The 20,127-nt window shown below is 39.5% G+C and overlaps 1 protein-coding gene across 1 annotated transcript in view; it reads left to right on the forward strand.

The window, feature by feature from the left end:
- The first annotated feature begins 14,131 nt into the window (after window positions 1-14,131).
- The window catches only part of ANKMY1 (Ankyrin repeat and MYND domain-containing protein 1), a 55,128-nt gene continuing 49,132 nt past the window's right edge, over window positions 14,132-20,127 (forward strand). The window contains exon 1 of the mRNA XM_051214067.1: window positions 14,132-17,435. Within this exon, the coding sequence (XP_051072951.1) occupies window positions 17,151-17,435 (285 nt within the window). The 5' untranslated portion in view covers window positions 14,132-17,150. The remainder of the gene's footprint in view (window positions 17,436-20,127) is intronic.

Consider the following 20,127-nt stretch of genomic DNA (forward strand, 5'->3'; position numbering starts at 1 on the left):
CCATAGGTGTTTTCTCGCAACCAGATGCACGTTTTGCCCATGTGCATATCGACTTGGTAGGTCCTTTACCACGTTCAAACGGTTTCAATTATCTTTTTACATGCATAGATCGATTTACCAGATTCCCTATAGCCATCCCGATAGCGGACATCACAGCGGAAACAGTAGCCAAAGTTTTCATGCAGAACTGGGTAACCATTTTTGGTACACCCATAACAATAACGACGGATAGAGGAGCGCAATTCGAATCCGAACTATTTAATAACTTGGCTAAACTTCTAGGCTCCAATAGGATACGCTGCACTGCATATCATCCTCAGGCTAATGGGATGGTAGAACGTTTTCACCGTCAGCTAAAAACCGCCCTTATATCTCACTCAAACCCCAATCAGTGGACAGAATTCCTACCGTTAGTTATGTTGGGAATACGAACATCTGTCAAAACTGACGCACAGTGTTCAGCTGCGGAACTGGTTTTCGGAACAACTCTGAGACTACCAGGTGAATTTATTAACCCTAATACTAACAGTCAAAAACTTAATTTAGAAAATTATGTAGATCAACTACGGGACCACATGTCTAAAATTAAGCCGATTAATACTCGTGAACAATCGCGCGCCGTATATATACCTAAAGACCTAAGCAATTGCACGCACGTCTGGATAAGATGTGACAAAATAAAAGCACCACTCAGTCCTCCATTTGAAGGTCCTTTCAAAGTCATCTCAAGAAAATCTAAATATTTCATGATAGAAAAACATGGAAACATCGACACAGTAAGTATTGATAGGCTAAAGCCGGCTTATCTAGATCATGAACCACCATACGTGTTGTTAGATCGTTTAACTGACAAATCCATTACGGAATCGAAATGTAAAGATAATAAATCTTTACAAATGACTAAAACGGTTCGCTGGGCACATCCAATTAGTCAGTCAAGGATGTTGACAGTTTCGGCTGCAGGATAAAATCTAACCACGCAGCTAATCACACCCTGCATCTACTTAAAAATAATTTTTTTTTCCTCATTCCGCCTCACCGACAACTCCCCAGACCTTTTACCTTTGATATATACGTGTTATGTTAAATATTTTTTTTAAAATACTGGACACATAAGCTAGGTATTCCGAAACGATGGCTGAGAATTTTAATCAAACTCATACAACTAACACTGGCAAATACAACGAATTCAAAAAGCAACCCAGGCGAGTTTTATAATTTCTTTTTCTGGTTAATTAACTATGTTGGCTGTACTTCTTATATATTTATATACATTTTTCACGTAGACTGGTTATACATATATACCATATGAACTACTTCTAAAAGTTTTCGGTTGAGGATATGTTTAGTAGCTTGATACGATTAATACTACCATTAATAAGTAGTTTTCTAGACAAAACATTTTGGATTAAACCATGGTCAAGTACTTATTAAAGTTCTCATCATTTTTTTCATGTTTAGGAAACTTACGTAATGACTTAACCAGTTTCCCTGCAGCATGCTTTTTAGTGTGATCATATAACCCATCTTTATTGGCAATATTCAGATTTTTTTTAATTTCTGACATTTAAGAATCAATAACCGTGAAGATATAGTACAGTGCGTTACTGTAAGGTTACTATGTCAGCCGCATTGATTCCACATACCTAATTTTAAACAACTTATAAGGGAACTGTTCAGTAATCATAACATTGAACTGACAATATGAATATCACGACTATGCTAACGTTAAACCAATTATTATTAGTGGCCCATACAAAGTCCTGGAACTTAACATTAGAGTTATAAAAAAGGCATTTTATGTCAATAACTGATATATATATATATATATATATATATTCGTTAGTTTAAATATAACGTAAAATGGAAATTTACTAAACTTGTAGTTTTTTTTCTATAGTGATAATATTCATGTAAACAAAGAACGGTAGGACTCTAATTTATGGACGAGCCAATCAGAAGCGTTCAAGGAATTTCAAGGTCACGGCGCTAAGTTCAATGCGAGATGCTCACATTCGATCGTTTTACAGCAGATTTTAGAGAATAGGTGATCGTTGAGAGACTACAGCAGATGGGACTATTAAGAAGTTCCTGTGTCTGTGACTGCGGCAATTAAATGACCGCAGCACGATGTGCAGACTGCCGCGATGACATTGTATTTCGTTGTACTATATGTTGTAGAAAAAATCTGCTCGAACTGGCACTTTTTTGCCCGGTCACGGCTAAGGCTAAGACAAACCATGATAATCGTTGCAAATTGGATCATAAAGTCTCCAGTAACATTAGCTGCGGCTATACCGATGATTGGAAAGCGTATAGATGCCTCTCGAGACTTGGTTTTGTGCATCATGTTGTGGTGCACAAACGTCATTTCTTTGATCCAACGACGGGGGTCCATACAAACAACATTGAGGGCATGTGGTCTAGGCTGAAGTATTTTCTAAGACCCTACCACGGCTCCAGAGGACGATTATTATGGAGTCATATGGACGAGTTCTTATACCGCATGCACTATGATTTCAAAACTTCTGAACCTATATCAAACCTCAACAAGTTCTTAAATAATGTAAAAGAAGAATATCCATTGTAATTCATCACGTTTTTATAATATATTTTTACTTTATACTAACTCTCTTCTGATTGGCTAATGTCCTCAAGGTCACTTAAAAATTCGTTCAAAGGTCGTCCATAAAGTAGAGTTTCACCCAAAGAACTTATACTTTTCCAATATGGCACTTTGATATATCAATCTGTCCTCTTGTCATTTTTTTTCTCTCATATGTGCGCGACTTACGGGCAACAAACATCGTATTGAAGGTGGGTCTGGTGAACAAAAACGCAGGCCCCACACGCACTCGAACCTCTGCCCTCCTGAATGCTAGACCGCGTGCTTAGCCGTTAAGCCACATCAGACCACGGAGGAAGTGACTTCAATATTTCCTTACACCAATTAATCACTCATAATACTAATGAGTAATAGGACTTACACACTTCTGAGGTGCAAACCAATTCGTTACTTGGATGAATTGACGATATATTGCTTCAATATATCATGCATACCTAAATCAAACAAGAAAAGGGTATTTGACACAACTGTACTTGATCCGCATACTCTACACAATTTCTTTTTGCTTCTTAACCGTGTATTCTTTTCCGTTTTGTGGAGTACTCTGATGCACCCTTGGTTACGCACCTAGTTGTAAAACGCGGTCGTCACAGGCTCAAGGTCACGCGTTTGATCGATTTTGTTAAAGAGTCCAACTTCTAGCAAGTTCACCCTTTTACATATATGCATTACAAAAGAGTATTTTTTTCATGGTTTTTCGTGCACAAGATATCTACACTATGTCTATTCCCTTCCAGAATACCAATCCGTTCTGGAGACCAAGCGCTTACATGGAACCGAACAATTATCAATTACATTTATGTATTTCCATTTTGTATCTTATTATTTTGTGCAGGCAGTGGAGCAGTTCTTCAGGTTTGCTTGATTTTCACCATTACCTTTGAAGTAGATTCTTCTTTACGTTTTACTTGAGGGCGACTCAGGAGGCAGGTGAGTAAACACCTGATAGCCGGTCTGAGCACGGAAAAATCGTACCTCACCAACATGGTGTTGGGTAGCCCGCTCGCGGCACTTCCTCAGATATTCTTATCCCACATTCTTACACTTTCTCTTGAAAGCACGCAGCAGACCGTCGGCGATAGTTGTAGAAGAAATCACATGCTACAAAATAAGATGACAAGCTAGTAAAGAAGAGACATCCATGGACTATCGTTGATAGCGTCAGTCGTCACTGATTGTAAGTCAAACAGTGAGCGAGTTGATAATTTTCCCTAGGGACGAGAAATAGAACTAAGGTGTTTTCGATAGTTAGGTTAATCGAACCGACGTTCCTACGGAAGTCGATTCTAGGGGAAGCTAATGTAACAGCTTAGGTTGGTTGGTTAAGAGTTGACCTCAAACAACCAAGTATATGCCAAAACAGTATTGTTCAAGTATTCATTCACTTCCTTGTTTTGTATAAGCGTTATATTCCCTATTATCTTATATTGAATGTTGAGAGCCTTTGTTTGTCTGAACACATAATCCCACGCTCCACTGTGACTGCGCTAAGATCGAAATAAAGACCTATTCACTACTTGTCTGGTTTCTTCTATCAATAGCACGAGGGTTACCTATAGACACGAAATAGTAATAGCTGTCTTGGGAATATCTTCATCAGCCACCGGGATATTGTGATATGCCCTGACTAAATCAATTTTAGTGAATATGTTCATACCCTGTAAACCGTTTGTGAAATCTTGGATATGAGGTATTGGGTACCTATCTGGTACGGTTTGACGGTTTAGGGCTCTGTAATCCCCGCACGGTCGCCAGTCACCTTCATTCTTCTTTGGGACCATATGCAAAGGGGATGCCCATTAACTATCAGAGGGACGGATAATACCCAATTGTAGCATATAATCAAACTCGGCCCTAACGATTTTGAGCTTATCTGGTGCTAGTCTCCTGGGTTTTGCAAACACCGGTGCACCTTCGGTTTTGATAGTGTGACTCACTTTTAGTTTGTCTTTAGAAGGCTGTGGGTTTGGTTTAGTTAAGTTTGGAAATTCCGCGAGTATATCTTGGAATTTCGCTGTTGTTACTGGGGGAGTTTGAATCAAGTTAAGAGAGCTGATGTGACTTTCTTTGCCTTTTGTGTAATACGAAGTTTCTTTTAGTGTTAATCACCGTTTCTTGGTGTCAACTAGAAATTCGTATCTCTCTAGAAAGTCCATCCCCAGTATTGCCAGATCTAAGTCGGCTACCGTGAAAACCCAAGGGAATTGCCTCCTGAACCCCAAATCTAGGGTTAAAGTTTTCTGCCCAAATGTCGCGACTTTAGTTTTATTTGCAGCTTGAAGTGTAATTGATGATGTTTCTCGACTAATCTCAGTTTTATTTTGAGGGATGATGCTAAGAGCAGCGCCAGTATCCACCAAGAAATTCAAGCCAGAGTTTCTGTCTCTAACATAAAACAAGCGACTGTTTAGGCGCCCCTCCTCAGTCGTCGCGACCTGGGGAGGGGTTACTCGTTTCCCGCTGCCTTAGGATTATGCTTAGGCCAGGCACATGGTTGCATGCACTTGGTTGAGTTGACACCAAACTTCCAGTGGTACCAGCAAAACTGCCCAGATTGTCTGGACATTTGTGACCTGTTTTGTGACTTGGCTCGTGGTCGTTGTGGTGACCTGCTCCTGTTTCTATGACCCATTTGCATTCTGGTGACAGCCTCAGTGAGACTCTTAACACTCGCAATGAGTCCTTCTATTACGGGGTCTTTTGCTGATTCTACTTTTTGTGTGTGATTTATTGTGCCTGATCCAGTTGGAGGACCTCTTTCCATTATTCTGTCGGCTATACGCGCTAAATGAGATAATGAGGTTTCAGGATCTTGTGCATCCAAACAGTGTTGGACGTAGCATGGGAGAGCTTGTATCCATCCTTGTTTTGGGACTGCTTCACCCACTGTGTTATCACCCACTAAGACTTGGAGGTGACGTAAAAACTGTGACGGCGACCGATCACCTAGTGTCTCACCTTGAAAAAGTCTTTGAATTCTTTGACTATCTGATAATGATAAACGGTTCATTATCTCTCGTCTTAAGATGGTGTATGGTTGTGGTGATGGTGGATCTAAAATCAAGTCACGGACTTCTTTGGCGACTGAAGGAGGAAGGATAGAACACAAATCTCTATAGCGAATCCCTTCAGATTTGATATTGTGTCTCGTGAAATAATGCTCTAGTTGAGCAAACCACAACTCAGGATCACTACGATCAAATTCTGGAAGTCGGGATTTCGTAGTCATAACAGTGTCTATCTCCACTGGTGACAAATCCTCCAGATTATGGGTTTCTATTGAGTCTGACATGAGGTATGTGACAAATATAGCAATAAAGTTAGCACGAAAAAATGGTTTCTATAACACGAATAACTTAAGGTAATTAAAAAAAGAAAAAACTATTTATATATCCAACTTCGTTTACGGATAATCAGGTCTACTTTTACGATTGAGTACAAAAAATATAATATTAATAACAAAAATGAGGTTAAATTTGTGTTCAAAAGGGCTCACCAATTTCGTGTCTATAGGTAACCCTCGTGCTATTGATAGAAGAAACCAGACAAGTAGTGAATAGGTCTGTAACACGTGTAGTCAGCAGTCACTGGAAGACGGGAAGACCTAAAGCCACAACACACACAATGTTAACTGAACACTTTACACCACAGAGAGAACGAGGAAGGGAGGCCAATAGACGTTTATTTTAAAAATTAAATTTCGCGGGGTCTGTACCGAAAGAGAGCTAGTTTACAAAACGGTCTTATGAGTCATCCTGTAAGTTTAGTGCGTGCAGGGCTTGCTCTTCTTCTTCTAAAGCGTTTATTCTTGCTTGCCCTGCAATAGAAAGAAAACAAAATCTATTAACAACATCATACATTATGATTTTAATCCCGTTACATAGCCCCCTCTCCTAATGAGGCACTGTCCTCAGTGCCTGATCTTGGGCACGGATATGCTGTCCCCCTTCAGATGGTACTTCGTAAAATCTAGTGGCCGGCGGTGGATCAGCGAGTTGATCATCGAAGGGAAATGTCGTCCGATCGGGTTTTATCTGGTTGTAGTGCACCGTTATCACATCGTCTTTAGGCCGTTGTATGTTACGCAATACAAACGTGGTGGGCGATCGGATGAGGACAATTTCAAAGGGGCCTTGCCAGGGTTGATGGAATTTACTGCAACCCCCTAGCGACGTCATTGGGCGACGTAACCAGACGCGATCTCCAACTGTATACCTAGGTCCTTGTGCTTGACGATCATATATATCTTTTTGGTGTCCACTAGCCTTGCATAAGTTAATGTTGACCAGACGGTAGGCATCAGCTAGTCGGTTGCGAAGGGTACGTATGTACGGAACATGCTCTTGTTCTTCGTAGGGCAGCAGGGGTGACTGTATCTCTACTGGTAGGCGTAGTTCGTGTCCAAACAGCAGAATAGCAGGCGAGAATCCCGTTGACCCATGTACCGACGTACGATATGCTAAAAGGCATTGGGGAAGCACCTCATCCCATAACTCAGGTGACGATCTGCTGACAAACGACTGCAAGATGGCTTTAATAGTTCTGTTTGTTCTTTCCACAAGACCGTTACCTTCTGGGTGATAGGCAGTGGTGTGTGTCTTCTTGATTCCTAATAGCCGGCATATCTCAGTGATGAGGTGGCTTTCAAAGGATGGACCTTGGTCGGAGTGGAGTGAAACAGGGGCACCATAACGGGAGACCCAATGATCGATGAAAGCTCGAGCAACAGTAAGGGCGTCTTGCTGTGGAAGGGGTACAGCTTCGCACCATTTGGTGAAATAATCCACCATAACCAGTATGTAGCGGTTCCTGTTTTTTGTTGTAGTCAGTGGTCCCATGATGTCTATACCAACTCGCTGGTGTGGTCCTGTCGTCACCATCGGCGTCAATGGTGCACGGGGTGTCTGCTGAGGCGATTTAAAACGGCAGCACGTGTTACAATTCTTGCAAAACTGAGCTACATCTTCGTGTATGGATGGCCACCAAAAGCGTTGACGGACAGCGTGTTCAGTTCTCCGTTCTCCCGCATGACCAAGTTCGCGGTGTACCTGTTCCACAATACTCTCAACTTTCATTCGCGGTACTATCAGTAGGGGTTGTTTTGATTCATTCATTAGGAATAATGTGTCACCATATAGTTTGAGGTTGCCCCATTTGGTGCATATACGACGAGTTGTTATAGATTGATCTTTAAGCTCCCTCATGGATGGCTTACTATTTCCATGTAGCTGTCTTTGATAAACAATCTGTAAGTCTGGATCTGTTGCTTGTAGAGAGGGCCAGTCTGTCTCTGGAGCTGTACTAAGAATTGCGTTAATAATATCTGTGGTCTGGGGTATTCGGGAGAGGGCATCCGCGTTTGCATGTCGATTTCCCGGTCGATACTCGCATGTGAAATCGAACTCTTGTAGTCGTTCCTGCCAGCGTGCCACTTGCCCTTCTGGTTCGCGGAAAGAGCGGAGCCACTGCAGTGCACGGTGATCCGTGCGCACACGAAAGGGTTTGCCCAGCAGATAATGGCGAAAATGTTGTAAGAATTTTACTAGTGCTAACATCTCCCGACGTGTTGTAGAATATCGTGCTTCACTCTTATCTAGTCGTCGACTAGCATACGCAATGACCCTTTCGTGTCCATCTCGAGCTACTTGTGATAAAACTGCTCCAATAGCCGAGGAACTAGCATCCGTATCAAGTATAAATTCGCCTCCGTCTGCTGAAGTATCCGGGAAGGCTAATATAGGAGGAGAAGTTAACCGAGCCTTCAAAGCATCGAACGCCTGTTGACACTCGCTGGTCCATAAAAATTTTCGTCCTTTGTGGGTTAATCGGTGTAAAGGTGCTGCTAATGATGCGAAATCACGTACGAAGCGTCTATAGTAAGAAGCTAGTCCAAGGAAGCTACGAACGTCTTCAGGTGATTTTGGTTGCGGCCAATTAACAATCACACGTGTCTTTTCCTTATCTGTTGCCACTCCATCTTCTGTAATGCGGTGCCCTAAGAAAAGCACTTCTTTTGCAATAGTCGACATTTAGATGGTTTCACTTTTAGGTTATGCTGCCTAATACGTTGTAGGACCGCCTTCAAATTGGCATTATGTTGTTCTGGCGTGCTGCCATATACAATAATATCGTCAAGGTAGATTAAGCACTGGTGCGGTACGAGACCTTGCAGGACTGTCTGCATCAATCGTTGGAAGGTAGCTGGGGCGTTAGTTAGCCCGAAAGGCATTACTTGAAATTCATATAAGCCATTAGGCACTACAAATGCAGTTTTTTTCTATCTTGGGGTCGGACTTCCACTTGCCAGTACCCTGATGCTAAGTCTAGCGTTGAAAACCAGCGGGCACCTTTCATGGCATCTAAGGTAGCGTCTATCCGTGGAAGTGGAAAAGAATCACGCTTAGTTATAGCATTAAGGCGCCGGTAATCTACACACAGTCGTAGGGAGGAATCCTTCTTCTTTACTAAGACAATTGGCGATGCCCAGGGTGACGAAGATGGTACAATAATCTTTTTTTCTAACATGTCTTTTATCATGGATTCTAAATGAGGCTGATAATGCACCGGGACCCTGCGAGGTGGTTGGCGTAATGGCATGTGGTCACCTGTGACAATGGAATGTTGCACAATGGTTGTCCGATTTCCAGGGATATTCTCTGAGAAAACAGTGCTAAATCGTTGGAGTACGTCAATGGTAGCTCGGCGGTCCTTTTCACTTATTAATTGGTTATCTTGTACCTGACGTACAATCTCTGCAATTCCCACCTGGGCTACAGTTTCGTTTGGCATTTCCCGGCGTTGTAGTTGCACGACAACCCCGCCAATTTTGGCTTCCGACTTATTCATGTCTATTGAGGCCTGATATCTTAACATGAAGTCAACCCCGAGTATCATATTCCAGGTCAGTGTGGGGCAAACCAGGAATTCATGTCGAAAAGAGTTCCTGTTTATTGTTAGCTCTAACCCGATCTTAGAACACGCAATCAAGGGGTCTCCGCTCGCCGTAATTAATGTAGAGGAGCACTGTTTACGCTGAATGCTGTGATTAAGTCTCTGCAAGAAGTCTTCCTTAATGAGGGATACTGAAGCTCCTGTGTCTAGAAGTATGTCTAGCTCGATGTTTTGTACTCTACCTTTAAACGTAGTTGGATTGACATGATTAACATAGGAAGATAAGTAACCAAAACACCGCTTACCTGGTTTACGGGGGCGGTTGTGACCGCATCTTCTGGCGTTCTTGCCAAACCTTTTGCAATATATACAGTCGGCTTGACGCCCATTGTAACTTCTCCATGCTGGTTGTTTATTCCATCTCAAATTTGACTGTCCGCGGATAGCACCTCGGCCGGGAAGGTCGGTCACAGCCATTGTAGCCTGGCAGGTGTCCGGACCACTAGATTTTGTGGCTCGTTCCACAGTCGTTACCGATGATGAATGTGCATTGGATAAATTCACTAGTTTGTCAGCGGCCAGGAAGCGTAATGTTGTTCTCTTTACGTCAGACGTATCAGTTGGTGGATTTCGAAGAAAGTGTTCTTTGAGTGGTCCGGGTAACAGGCCCTCGACAAAACGTGAGCGAATTAGTTCCTCTCGTCCCATCATATCTAATCGGGGGAATGCTTGTACTGCGACTTGCTGTAGGGAATGAAGGTAGTCTACTGGACTCTCGCTCGCTTTCTGGTGGCGTGATAAAAACTGAATTGTCATTTGCTGGGTGTCTACGGGCAGGGAAAAACAGTCGTCTAGAATTCTCCAGTTTTGTGAGAGCGTGTTACTGGCCGCAAACCCGTTCGCTATAGCCCTGCGTACTGCTTCATCGCTCAGATAGGAAACAAGGTAGTTGAAATGCTCGGTCAATGGAACTTTCTGAAGGTACGCTGTAACTTTAAATTTCCAAACGGAGTAATCTGATGATGTTTCGAGCAGTGGTGGCTGGCGTGGGGTTGAACCGGGAGTAGCCCTGATTGGAATCAGAGGGGGTTCGTCTAGGTTCTCATCACGTTTTTCCATTCCACCTCCGCCACCAATTGTAACACGTGTAGTCAGCAGTCACTGGAAGACGGGAAGACCTAAAGCCACAACACACACAATGTTAACTGAACACTTTACACCACAGAGAGAACGAGGAAGGGAGGCCAATAGACGTTTATTTTAAAAATTAAATTTCGCGGGGTCTGTACCGAAAGAGAGCTAGTTTACAAAACGGTCTTATGAGTCATCCTGTAAGTTTAGTGCGTGCAGGGCTTGCTCTTCTTCTTCTAAAGCGTTTATTCTTGCTTGCCCTGCAATAGAAAGAAAACAAAATCTATTAACAACATCATACATGATGATTTTAATCCCGTTACAGGTCTTTATTTCGATCTTAGCGCAGTCACAGTGGAGCGTGGGATTATCTGTTCAGACAAACAAAGGCTCTCAACATTCAATATAAGATAATAGGGAATATAACGCTTATACAAAACAAGGAAGTGAATGAATACTTGAACAATACTGTTTTGGCATATACTTGGTTGTTTGAGGCCAACTCTTAACCAACCAACCTAAGCTGTTACAGTCACATCATCACAAGTCCACGATTTTGGGATTAGGACTGTTGTATTAGTAGTACAGCTAACAAACTGGGATTTTCTGACTAACGCCTGTTGGTTTTAGGTATCATCTATGATGTTATCGAAAGCAATGAGAGAAAACGATATCCGGTCCGTTGTTCTATTCAGTATTATGAATAACCTTCCACTGAGTCGAACTAATACTTATTTTTCACTTGCTGTAGACAGAAGTGATGTATTCGAAAAGATTATGGGACCCAGGTATCTGAAAATTCGGGACCAAATCAGAGATATTATCAATCTATTGCAGAAGGTTCGTTATCGAGAACATATCTTATAACATTATTAGATGACTTGGATGCATTTTTTGTGTGTGAATGGAAGCTGGATAATGTTGAAAATCCACTGACATTATGTTGCATATGTCTGCTGTTTTGGCAATAAAAGTATGCTGGAGGGCCATGGTTAGAATGAAAGTGTAAATGACCGTTTTTATGCTCACTCCTTTATGGATCAAAGTTTTACGGTTGGCAAACCATGTTTTCTTTATCGTATGACCTCAACTGGTACATAATAGCTCGATCTGAGATGATCCACTACCATCCTTGCGACACAAAATATTTGACAAATGATGTATGGTTCGTGATATTACATCAAGGTAAGTTGCAAGATTTTATGCCAATGTTAACAACTAGGACGTAACCTGAGCAGGTTAGTAAATATATCGAAGACAATTTCAAAAAGATCATCAAGCTTTGGTTCAATGGGATTCGCTGATTCCGAGAACTGCCATGTAGTACCTCCTCATTTCCGTTGCTATTTGACTGTTCCCCCCGATCTCCCAGATTGTCTGGACATCCTGTGTAATAATATGAATTGTTACTTTCGTTGTTAAAAGGAACAGCGGCCTAGTGACTTTGGAAGAATGTCGGCTTTCATTGTGGAGCGTCAAATTTCTTCCTTCAACTCGGTTTACAGAGATTTAATGGTTTGGCTTGTTCAATCTCCTTGGCGTTTTTTTCTACGGGATGGGTTTACCGACCCCACGCCCAACCCTCCTCCTTTATCCGGGCTTGGGAGTAGAAGTAACACTAGAAGAGCTACAGGCGGAGTTTCAGTCTGACATGGTGGATAAAAATTGCAGTCATAGCAAAATCCACGGCATAATCTAGTTTTTTCATAAACATCACAATAAAATATGACAAATTCATTGGCTACATGAACGTAAACATGACTGTTATCCCGGGATACGATACATTATGTTTACGAGACAACGTTGTGTATATTTCAACTCATCGTCGTTGAAACGTATATGACGCGCCAGTTCCAAACTATACGCTTCGACTTTATACTAACAATTGTATTTACATTTACTGTTTTCACGCCACACCTATTTCCACTTTTGTAAGGCTTTCTAAGCTATAACACAAGGAATACTAGTCAATTCATTTATATAAATGACTAAGTCAGGAGTGATAACTGACAAAATCTTGGGACAGTTTGGTTAAATCAGTGTGGTTTCCGGATTTAATACACGTAATGACACATATAAAAGAGAACAATGTAACAGTCATGGGAAAAACATTTGTGTAGTGCGTTTCTTACAAGTTCACATAGAAACATACAAGACGAAATCTACAAACGCTATTTTAGATTATTGTGTCATAGATATTTTGCACTTTAATTGACTGAATCCTAATGCACTGTAACAATCCATATGTAGTTCCCATGAGTGGCGTTGTAGACCAATCTAAAACGACAAGTCTGTTAAAAATTGTGGGGTGAAAAATGCAGAAAGAATGAAGTTTCGATTTCGTTTCGTAAGCGGATCGTTCCAGTGACATTCTGAGTATATGTCAAATTACATAATAAAGTTAAACAGCAGCTTATTCTTTGGACAAGGGTGTATGAGTCTAACTGAACTCATGACTGAGCGTATCAACCTTTACCTATCTATCACTGTTCGTTTACATAGGCATTCAATAACTTACCCACTACTGACTAATGCTCGCTAAATACACATAAATATTTCGACCTTTTACTCACACACTTCCTATTGTGCCCACATTTCCTGTGCACTCAGGTTTTATTAATTATAAATCATACACTGACCCAGCATCTGGTGTTCTGGCTTTCGAATGTTCTCAATTAAATTCACAGTACTGCCAGGGGAATTATAAAGTTTTAATACTCAGTTAACAAAATATCATCTCTTGGGCAAAGTATAGAGGTGGGGAACAAAGTGGCCAATTGGTCCAAAATATAAATTTCACGGCTATAGATTGTAACATATTACCAACACATTATCAGCAATCTCCTCGAGGCGACCCTTCAGAGAAACCCAGGTACACTCTCATTTTTCCTCATTGAGCGTTGCTCTCCTTTGGAATGCTGTCCCAGCCGAAGTGACTACAGCCTCTTCAGTAGAGACTCAGCAAACATTTACTGATCATCGATTATCATCCACCTCCTCAAACACTTATGTCTGATTCATGTTTCACACGTTACTGTGGTTATCATCACCTCATTTCTCGCTTATTATCAGCCCTGTTACCCCCTAATAATTTCCAATACGTCTTCTTACACATTACCAACTAAGTAAGTTAAATCTTTACTATTAGGCAAATCGTCTTCTTTTAGCACTTAAATTATCAGCTAACTGCCTTTACGTCGCAAACAGCCAAACTACTGCTTGGTTATGTGATAGCTGCTGGTATCCAGGATCTCTATTTCCATGAAAGAAGCCCACGCAATCGAGCTACAAAATGTACATGTTCACAAGTAACTACCACACTAAGGTTAGTGAAGTGAAGCGGCTGGACTACCATCTATTAGACGATACCAGATACATAAAACCGTACTGTAACAACAACAAGTTTGGGTCAAATATGCTGGGTATTGGATATTTAATTACCACCTTCAAAGTCATAACAACAGAACGCGGAATTATAAGTTCCGTTGGGTATTTTAGTGTTGAGACAGCTTGTTAGGAACCTGTTATATATTTTGTCATTTCTCAAGTCCTTGTTCCCAGTTCAATTTTCCAGCTAGGAAAGTTTTCACACCGAAACTAGTCTAAAAATCACTCCAAGTTACGAAAAATTTATAAAATCCCGATAAAAGTCAGATATTCTCCAAGAATAAACTAGATTGGTTGATAAAACAAGTACTAAACGTTTTTAAAATGATCTTACGAACTGCTGCGTCTTTCAGCATACACTGAAAAGTCAATATTTATTCTTGTATATTTGATTTGAAAGTGCTGATGGTTTTGATCGCTCATCTTGACATTATTATACTCACCTATATAATAAGGACGTCAGGCTCAGCAAAAAGAACGATTTGTTCTGCTTGCCATCGTTTAACACGGTGCTGGCTTTGCGAAACACACACAAACGAAAATGATGTTATCTGACGTCTTAAGTTAGATAATTCTAATTATCTACCATTACAGGATTTGAATCCACAACTGCATCTCTGTGCTAATGTGGTATGGCAACTCGAACTGGTGTACGTACGTACGAAGTTCTACGTTGTTACTGACTGACTGGCTGACTGAAGTTAGATAATTCAGAGTTATAAGACTCAAGAAAGAAATCCGTTTTTCAAAGTTTAAGACTTGTGTAATGCTAATGCGATTTGGATTTGTGTTGTATACTTGTTCTAAGACTAAACTTTCATGAAAATTGTATGGGTAACATATACTTCGAAATATGTGAAAGAGCCCAGATCAGAATTTTGCGGTTTGAAGGTGCTTTTTTGCAAGTACAACATGCTCTGTAAACTTAATCTATCTTTAGCCTTAACTCCGAATTCTTAATTCAAACGCGATTGTTGTTGAATGTTGGACTTTATAGAGATGGTACAACAGACAACTTAAATCTAGTAATTTGTGAACTAACCAAACGTAATTTTTGAGCACACACCGTTTATGTTGAGAACTACTACTGTATAGACTGATAGCTGTTATATTGCTTTGGTCTACTCTAAATTTCAGTTATCGGGTTTGCATTTTCATGTAGTTTGCCACTTAAAAGTAAGTCTTAAGTCCTTTTGAATATAAACATTAGTACATGCTTTGATTAGTTATCCTTTGGAAAGCGTCGAATAAGCTAATTAAAGCGTTAATCACATTCAAAAGCTTCTTATTGTATGAAGTTCAGAGTGAAATCAGAAAACCCGGTAACAACAACCGTATCACGGCTTTTAAAACGTTTTGTTTATCACGATTAACCAACATTTTATGACAGAGGTTTGGCCACGTTATGTTCTTCACTCACTTTGAAGAATAGATTCGACCTGATTAACTTCTATTATTCCGAATGTACGATAAATGGTTTCTCACATCATTTTTTACAACTATGAACTATATACCTAACAGTAATTAAATTATTTCTCAAGGTTAAATTTTCGCAGGTCGTACGTAGCCACAAGCTGTGTAGGTCAAAATTTAAAGAAAAGCAGACGCGAATATTCTAAAATCAGATTATGTAACTGGGAGGTATTCTGATAACTTAACTTGTTTTATATGGGAAATATCCAGAGGGCGTAGGTAAAGCGGAAAAAGTGAATAGTTTTGTTACAGCTTCAAACACATTTTTTGATTTGTTGTGAACCCCAGCTATAGAATAACCAGGGATAAATATTAGTTTCACGAAATATAACCAATCCGAGACTTTGATATGACGGAATTAAGAAGTCAAGTTTCAGATAGCGAGGATGGGCCCTTATTTTTCATTGTGATAGAATTGAACACATAGAACAAAACATTTAATTGTACAACAGTTGTGTTAGTTACACCCCACAGTGAAAGGACAAAAGTACTCAAGGTTACAAAGTTGATGCAGTTAATTAGTAAAATGCGATACTGACTTTATAAAGGGGTTCATGAAGGTGGCTTTTGATGTGGAAAACTATTCAGAAATAGTGTATTAGACAAGTATTTTTTTCTTATTCTGGGCGGCCAATAAAAGCGAACGTCAATCATTTTGTCGCGACTTGAGTAAAGTAATAATGTGTAGACAGTAAGTTAGCAAATCAGCAACTTAATTATGAGTTGTGGTTCTGAGGAGTTGAGTACAGCTTCTTAATGAATAAATCACTTGCCTGGTTTCGTCTAGTTTTAAACGATTTTCTATTTGATATTGCTGTGGTGTTTTTAAAAAAGTTCTAATCAAAGAAAGCACTTTTAAACAGACTTTTTTCCTAATATATTATGTTGGGATGGATCTAAACTACCCAGCTGTCCAGGCAGAATCATGTTACAAAACTACAGTCTACTTATACAATACCGAGTAATGTAATCAATAAGCCACCATTTGATTGATAGTTTGCGATCCGGAAAATATGTTTAAAAATAACATTGCTTTGGTAAATGTGATTTCCACATTTGACAGTTTTACCATAGAAAACTTTCTGCAGAAACGGGTACATGATGAGAATAAGCACTTAATACCGGATTACAATCGTAATTCTGAATAAATGTTGGTGTTTAAACGTATCACGTTTCAGTTAAGCTAAATGAATTATGATCCGTTCAGTTTCATTCAAACTAATGACTTTTGTTAATATTTGATAAAAGTTTTAATTTGTTTCCTTATGTTATTGTACAGATTTTAAAGTTTCATTTTATGGTCAATTTATTTGTCTGGTCTCAAAGTGACAAAATACTTATTTCTGAATGTTCACTTTATTTCACAGTGGGGTTTGACAGGCAAAATGTAAATAAAGTTAGTTTACTAAAGAATTTGGAGAAAACCATCAAACTTTAAGTGTTTATTATAAAACTCCCTTAACATAGTCTAATTTTAGTTTGATTCTTTTGTTTTGTATTCGCAGCAACTTTTCAATATGAATTAAATATAGTATGCATGAAACACTTCCATCTATTTTCAGATTATCTCTGGCATAGATCGTACCATATGCATCTGATGTTCTGTTAAAAGGTTTTTGATAAAGCTTAGTTTATTGTGTGAATGGCCGTTTACGTCGATCGCAATATATTCCATATTGGCACTAGCTCATACAAGAATGATGTATTTCATGATATTTCAAAGGAAAGCTTCAATTACCAGTCAAAAGATCATAATAGCAATTACTTCCTAGACAATGCAAACACTGGTGTTGACGATAATTTTACAGCAAAAGGTACAAACTATTATAGAGAAGTGAAAGAATGGTTAAATGATGATTTGTTTCAAGGTGGAGTTTTTGATGGAAAGCGTAATGCATGGGGTTGTTATCAATGGGACAATGGTGAAGTAAGCACCTCTTTTAGTCACCTCTTCCAATCATTTCTTACGAGCTAAGGCAAAGTAGAGTAAAAGTGGTGGGGATCATCCATTAGAGAATTCAGTTAAAATTCTTGTAAACAGTTATCATTGACTCGGAAGTATTTTTATAAACTGTCACTTCATTAAGGTTTGTTATGAAACTCTTCTATCAAATATCGTTCCAACCAATGTACAATTTTGTTAAATTCTTCACAGAACCTTGAAGTGAGGTTAAAGAGTTCAGGAAGTTGTTAAATTATCTCAAGAAAACTCCCAATTCAGTAAGAGTTGTCAGTCGTTTAATTTCTCGATAATTACGTTTAAGGGTTTAAGTAATTTATAAAATAGGGGGAAACTGATGGCAAAAATAATTTCCAGCAAAACATAGTCGTTTACCACTCTAAATGTATACTTTACACGTTGGAACAATAAACAAACTTTAAAAGGGATGACTGGATGAGTATGAAACCTGTGAAAAACGAAACCGATGAAAGTTTTACGAAGAAAAAGTACTGAAATAAACATCTGTGCAACTGAGACTGATTTTTGGTTTTGATTAGTTTATAAGGTTCATTCACTTTCCTAAATTTCTCAAGATATCTATCACAAATACAACAAGAGAGCAACATTTTCGGTAGTCTGACATGTGTGACTTACGTTTTGTAGGCTGATCAGCTTGTTCCTTCATTATTTTTTGATAAATAAAACTTTCGTCAAAAAATTTACTCAGTAGAACACCCTTAAGTAGAAAAGATATATTCTCACATTATCAGACAAATTTTTTAGAAGACTCTGTATCCTGTCACTGTTTATGCCTGACGAAACCTAGTTATTCGCTTACTTTAACTTGATCCCAAAAAGTGATTTGTAGAAGATCAGTTTACAAGAAGTTTGCTAGGAGTATCTTTACATCTAAGATTGTATTTAGGATAATTTCAGATAAACATGGATAGATTAGATTTCCACGACAATCAGTCTCAATGAAGTTTAAGCAAATAGTTTTCGGTAATATGGTATAACCCCGACTGTTGTTGCTACCTTGACGTGGTGATCGGGTTTGCCTATCATGATAAACCAGTCGAGCTTTACTGGCTGGAACAATCGTTTCTCAAGATCCTAACACCCCAGACAGGTTGACTGGAGAACGGTAAGACTAAAAGTAACAAACCAAAGGTCCGAAGGCGAAGTCGTACTGTTGACTGTACAGAGGTGTGACGGCAGTAATGTGTCTTCTTCAGACAACCAGTATAACAGCGATACTGTCTTCCAAAAAGGAGGGGTGGGATTAGAAAAGGTCGACCCTAAAAATGCACACTTCGCCTTGTCCCACGGATGTCCGTCTCCGGCGGCAAGTTCTCAAGAGTTAAGGAGCTAACACGAAAATTACCTACAAAAAGGTCGTGTGTGACCGACCTTTGGCAGTTTTTCCTTGGGCACTGCGGTCACGCTGTCACATCACTACAACCACCTTTAATCCAATTTCCTTTACAGGTACCTCCAGAAGAACTCTTCCACGGTGTGCACAACAAGGAAATGATAACCGCCCTCATACCTCTAACGGCACTCAAGACCACTGACTGAATATGGTATAACTAATAAGTGCTAATTTGTATTGAATAATTTTAAAGAAACTTTTAGATCAAATACTGACTTTCTACCAAATAATGTAATGAGAGACGTGGGATTTAAGAATCACTATTGTCAAGGAAATCCTCTGAAGAGTAAAAACATAATCTGAACACTTTCGATCCCTTCGTAAACTAACATTATCTTTCCCTAGTTATGGAATGAATATCATTACTATAGTACCAGAAATACTATCAGTTTATATCGTTCCCGTAAGGACTAAACGTATATTTTCCTTTTACTTCTTTTCACATTTCAATATGAAAAACTAAAGAACATTCCAAGATGGATAGTGGCTAGCCATGGAATCCAGGACGAGCACCACTTCGTCCCATTTGGGGCTCGTCAGCTGGAGGAACTTGCATCTCAGAGTGAATGTTCACTTTGAAACTAGAACCCAGTACCGTTCGCTTAAAACGCCATCGCTTTATCCACTTAGATACGGAGTACCGTTAGCCACCTGTTTGTGCAATAGGTTGAAGTTTTAAATTCAGATGGTATCGTCTACTTGAATCTTCCCATTGATGTTTAAAACTGCAATTGATCGTATATACATATATGCACATATGTGCATACTGTGCATATTGCCTCGATATTGTCTTCATTCACAAGCACTCTAAACAAAGATGAATAGGGGCTAGCAATGGAATCCAGTTTTACGCAGGTTTCTTCTTATTTTGAACTCATCCGTTGAATGTACCTGCATCTCAAACTTGTTGATGTTCACTCTGGAACTTGAACCCAACACATATGCCAATATGAGACTGATCAATTGCAGTTTTCAACCTCAATGGGAAGATTCAAGCCAACAAAACTAAGTGAATTTGAAGAAGGTTCAGTTTTATAATTCAAAATATACTTTGGCAGTTTCATCCTATGGTTATTGTTCTTGATAAATGTGTAATTTAGATAATTTTTTCGACCATTTTACCATTAAACTGGGTCAATATATTATGTTATGTATTGGGTAACCGCTTGAAAATCTTTAAATGTGTCTTGATAACTGTTAAAGATTATGAATCTAGATGACGTAACATTCATTGGTAAAAAGACC

The sequence above is a fragment of the Schistosoma haematobium genome, chromosome 1 (genome assembly GCF_000699445.3).
Source record: "Schistosoma haematobium chromosome 1, whole genome shotgun sequence".
NCBI classification, from domain to species: domain Eukaryota; kingdom Metazoa; phylum Platyhelminthes; class Trematoda; order Strigeidida; family Schistosomatidae; genus Schistosoma; species Schistosoma haematobium.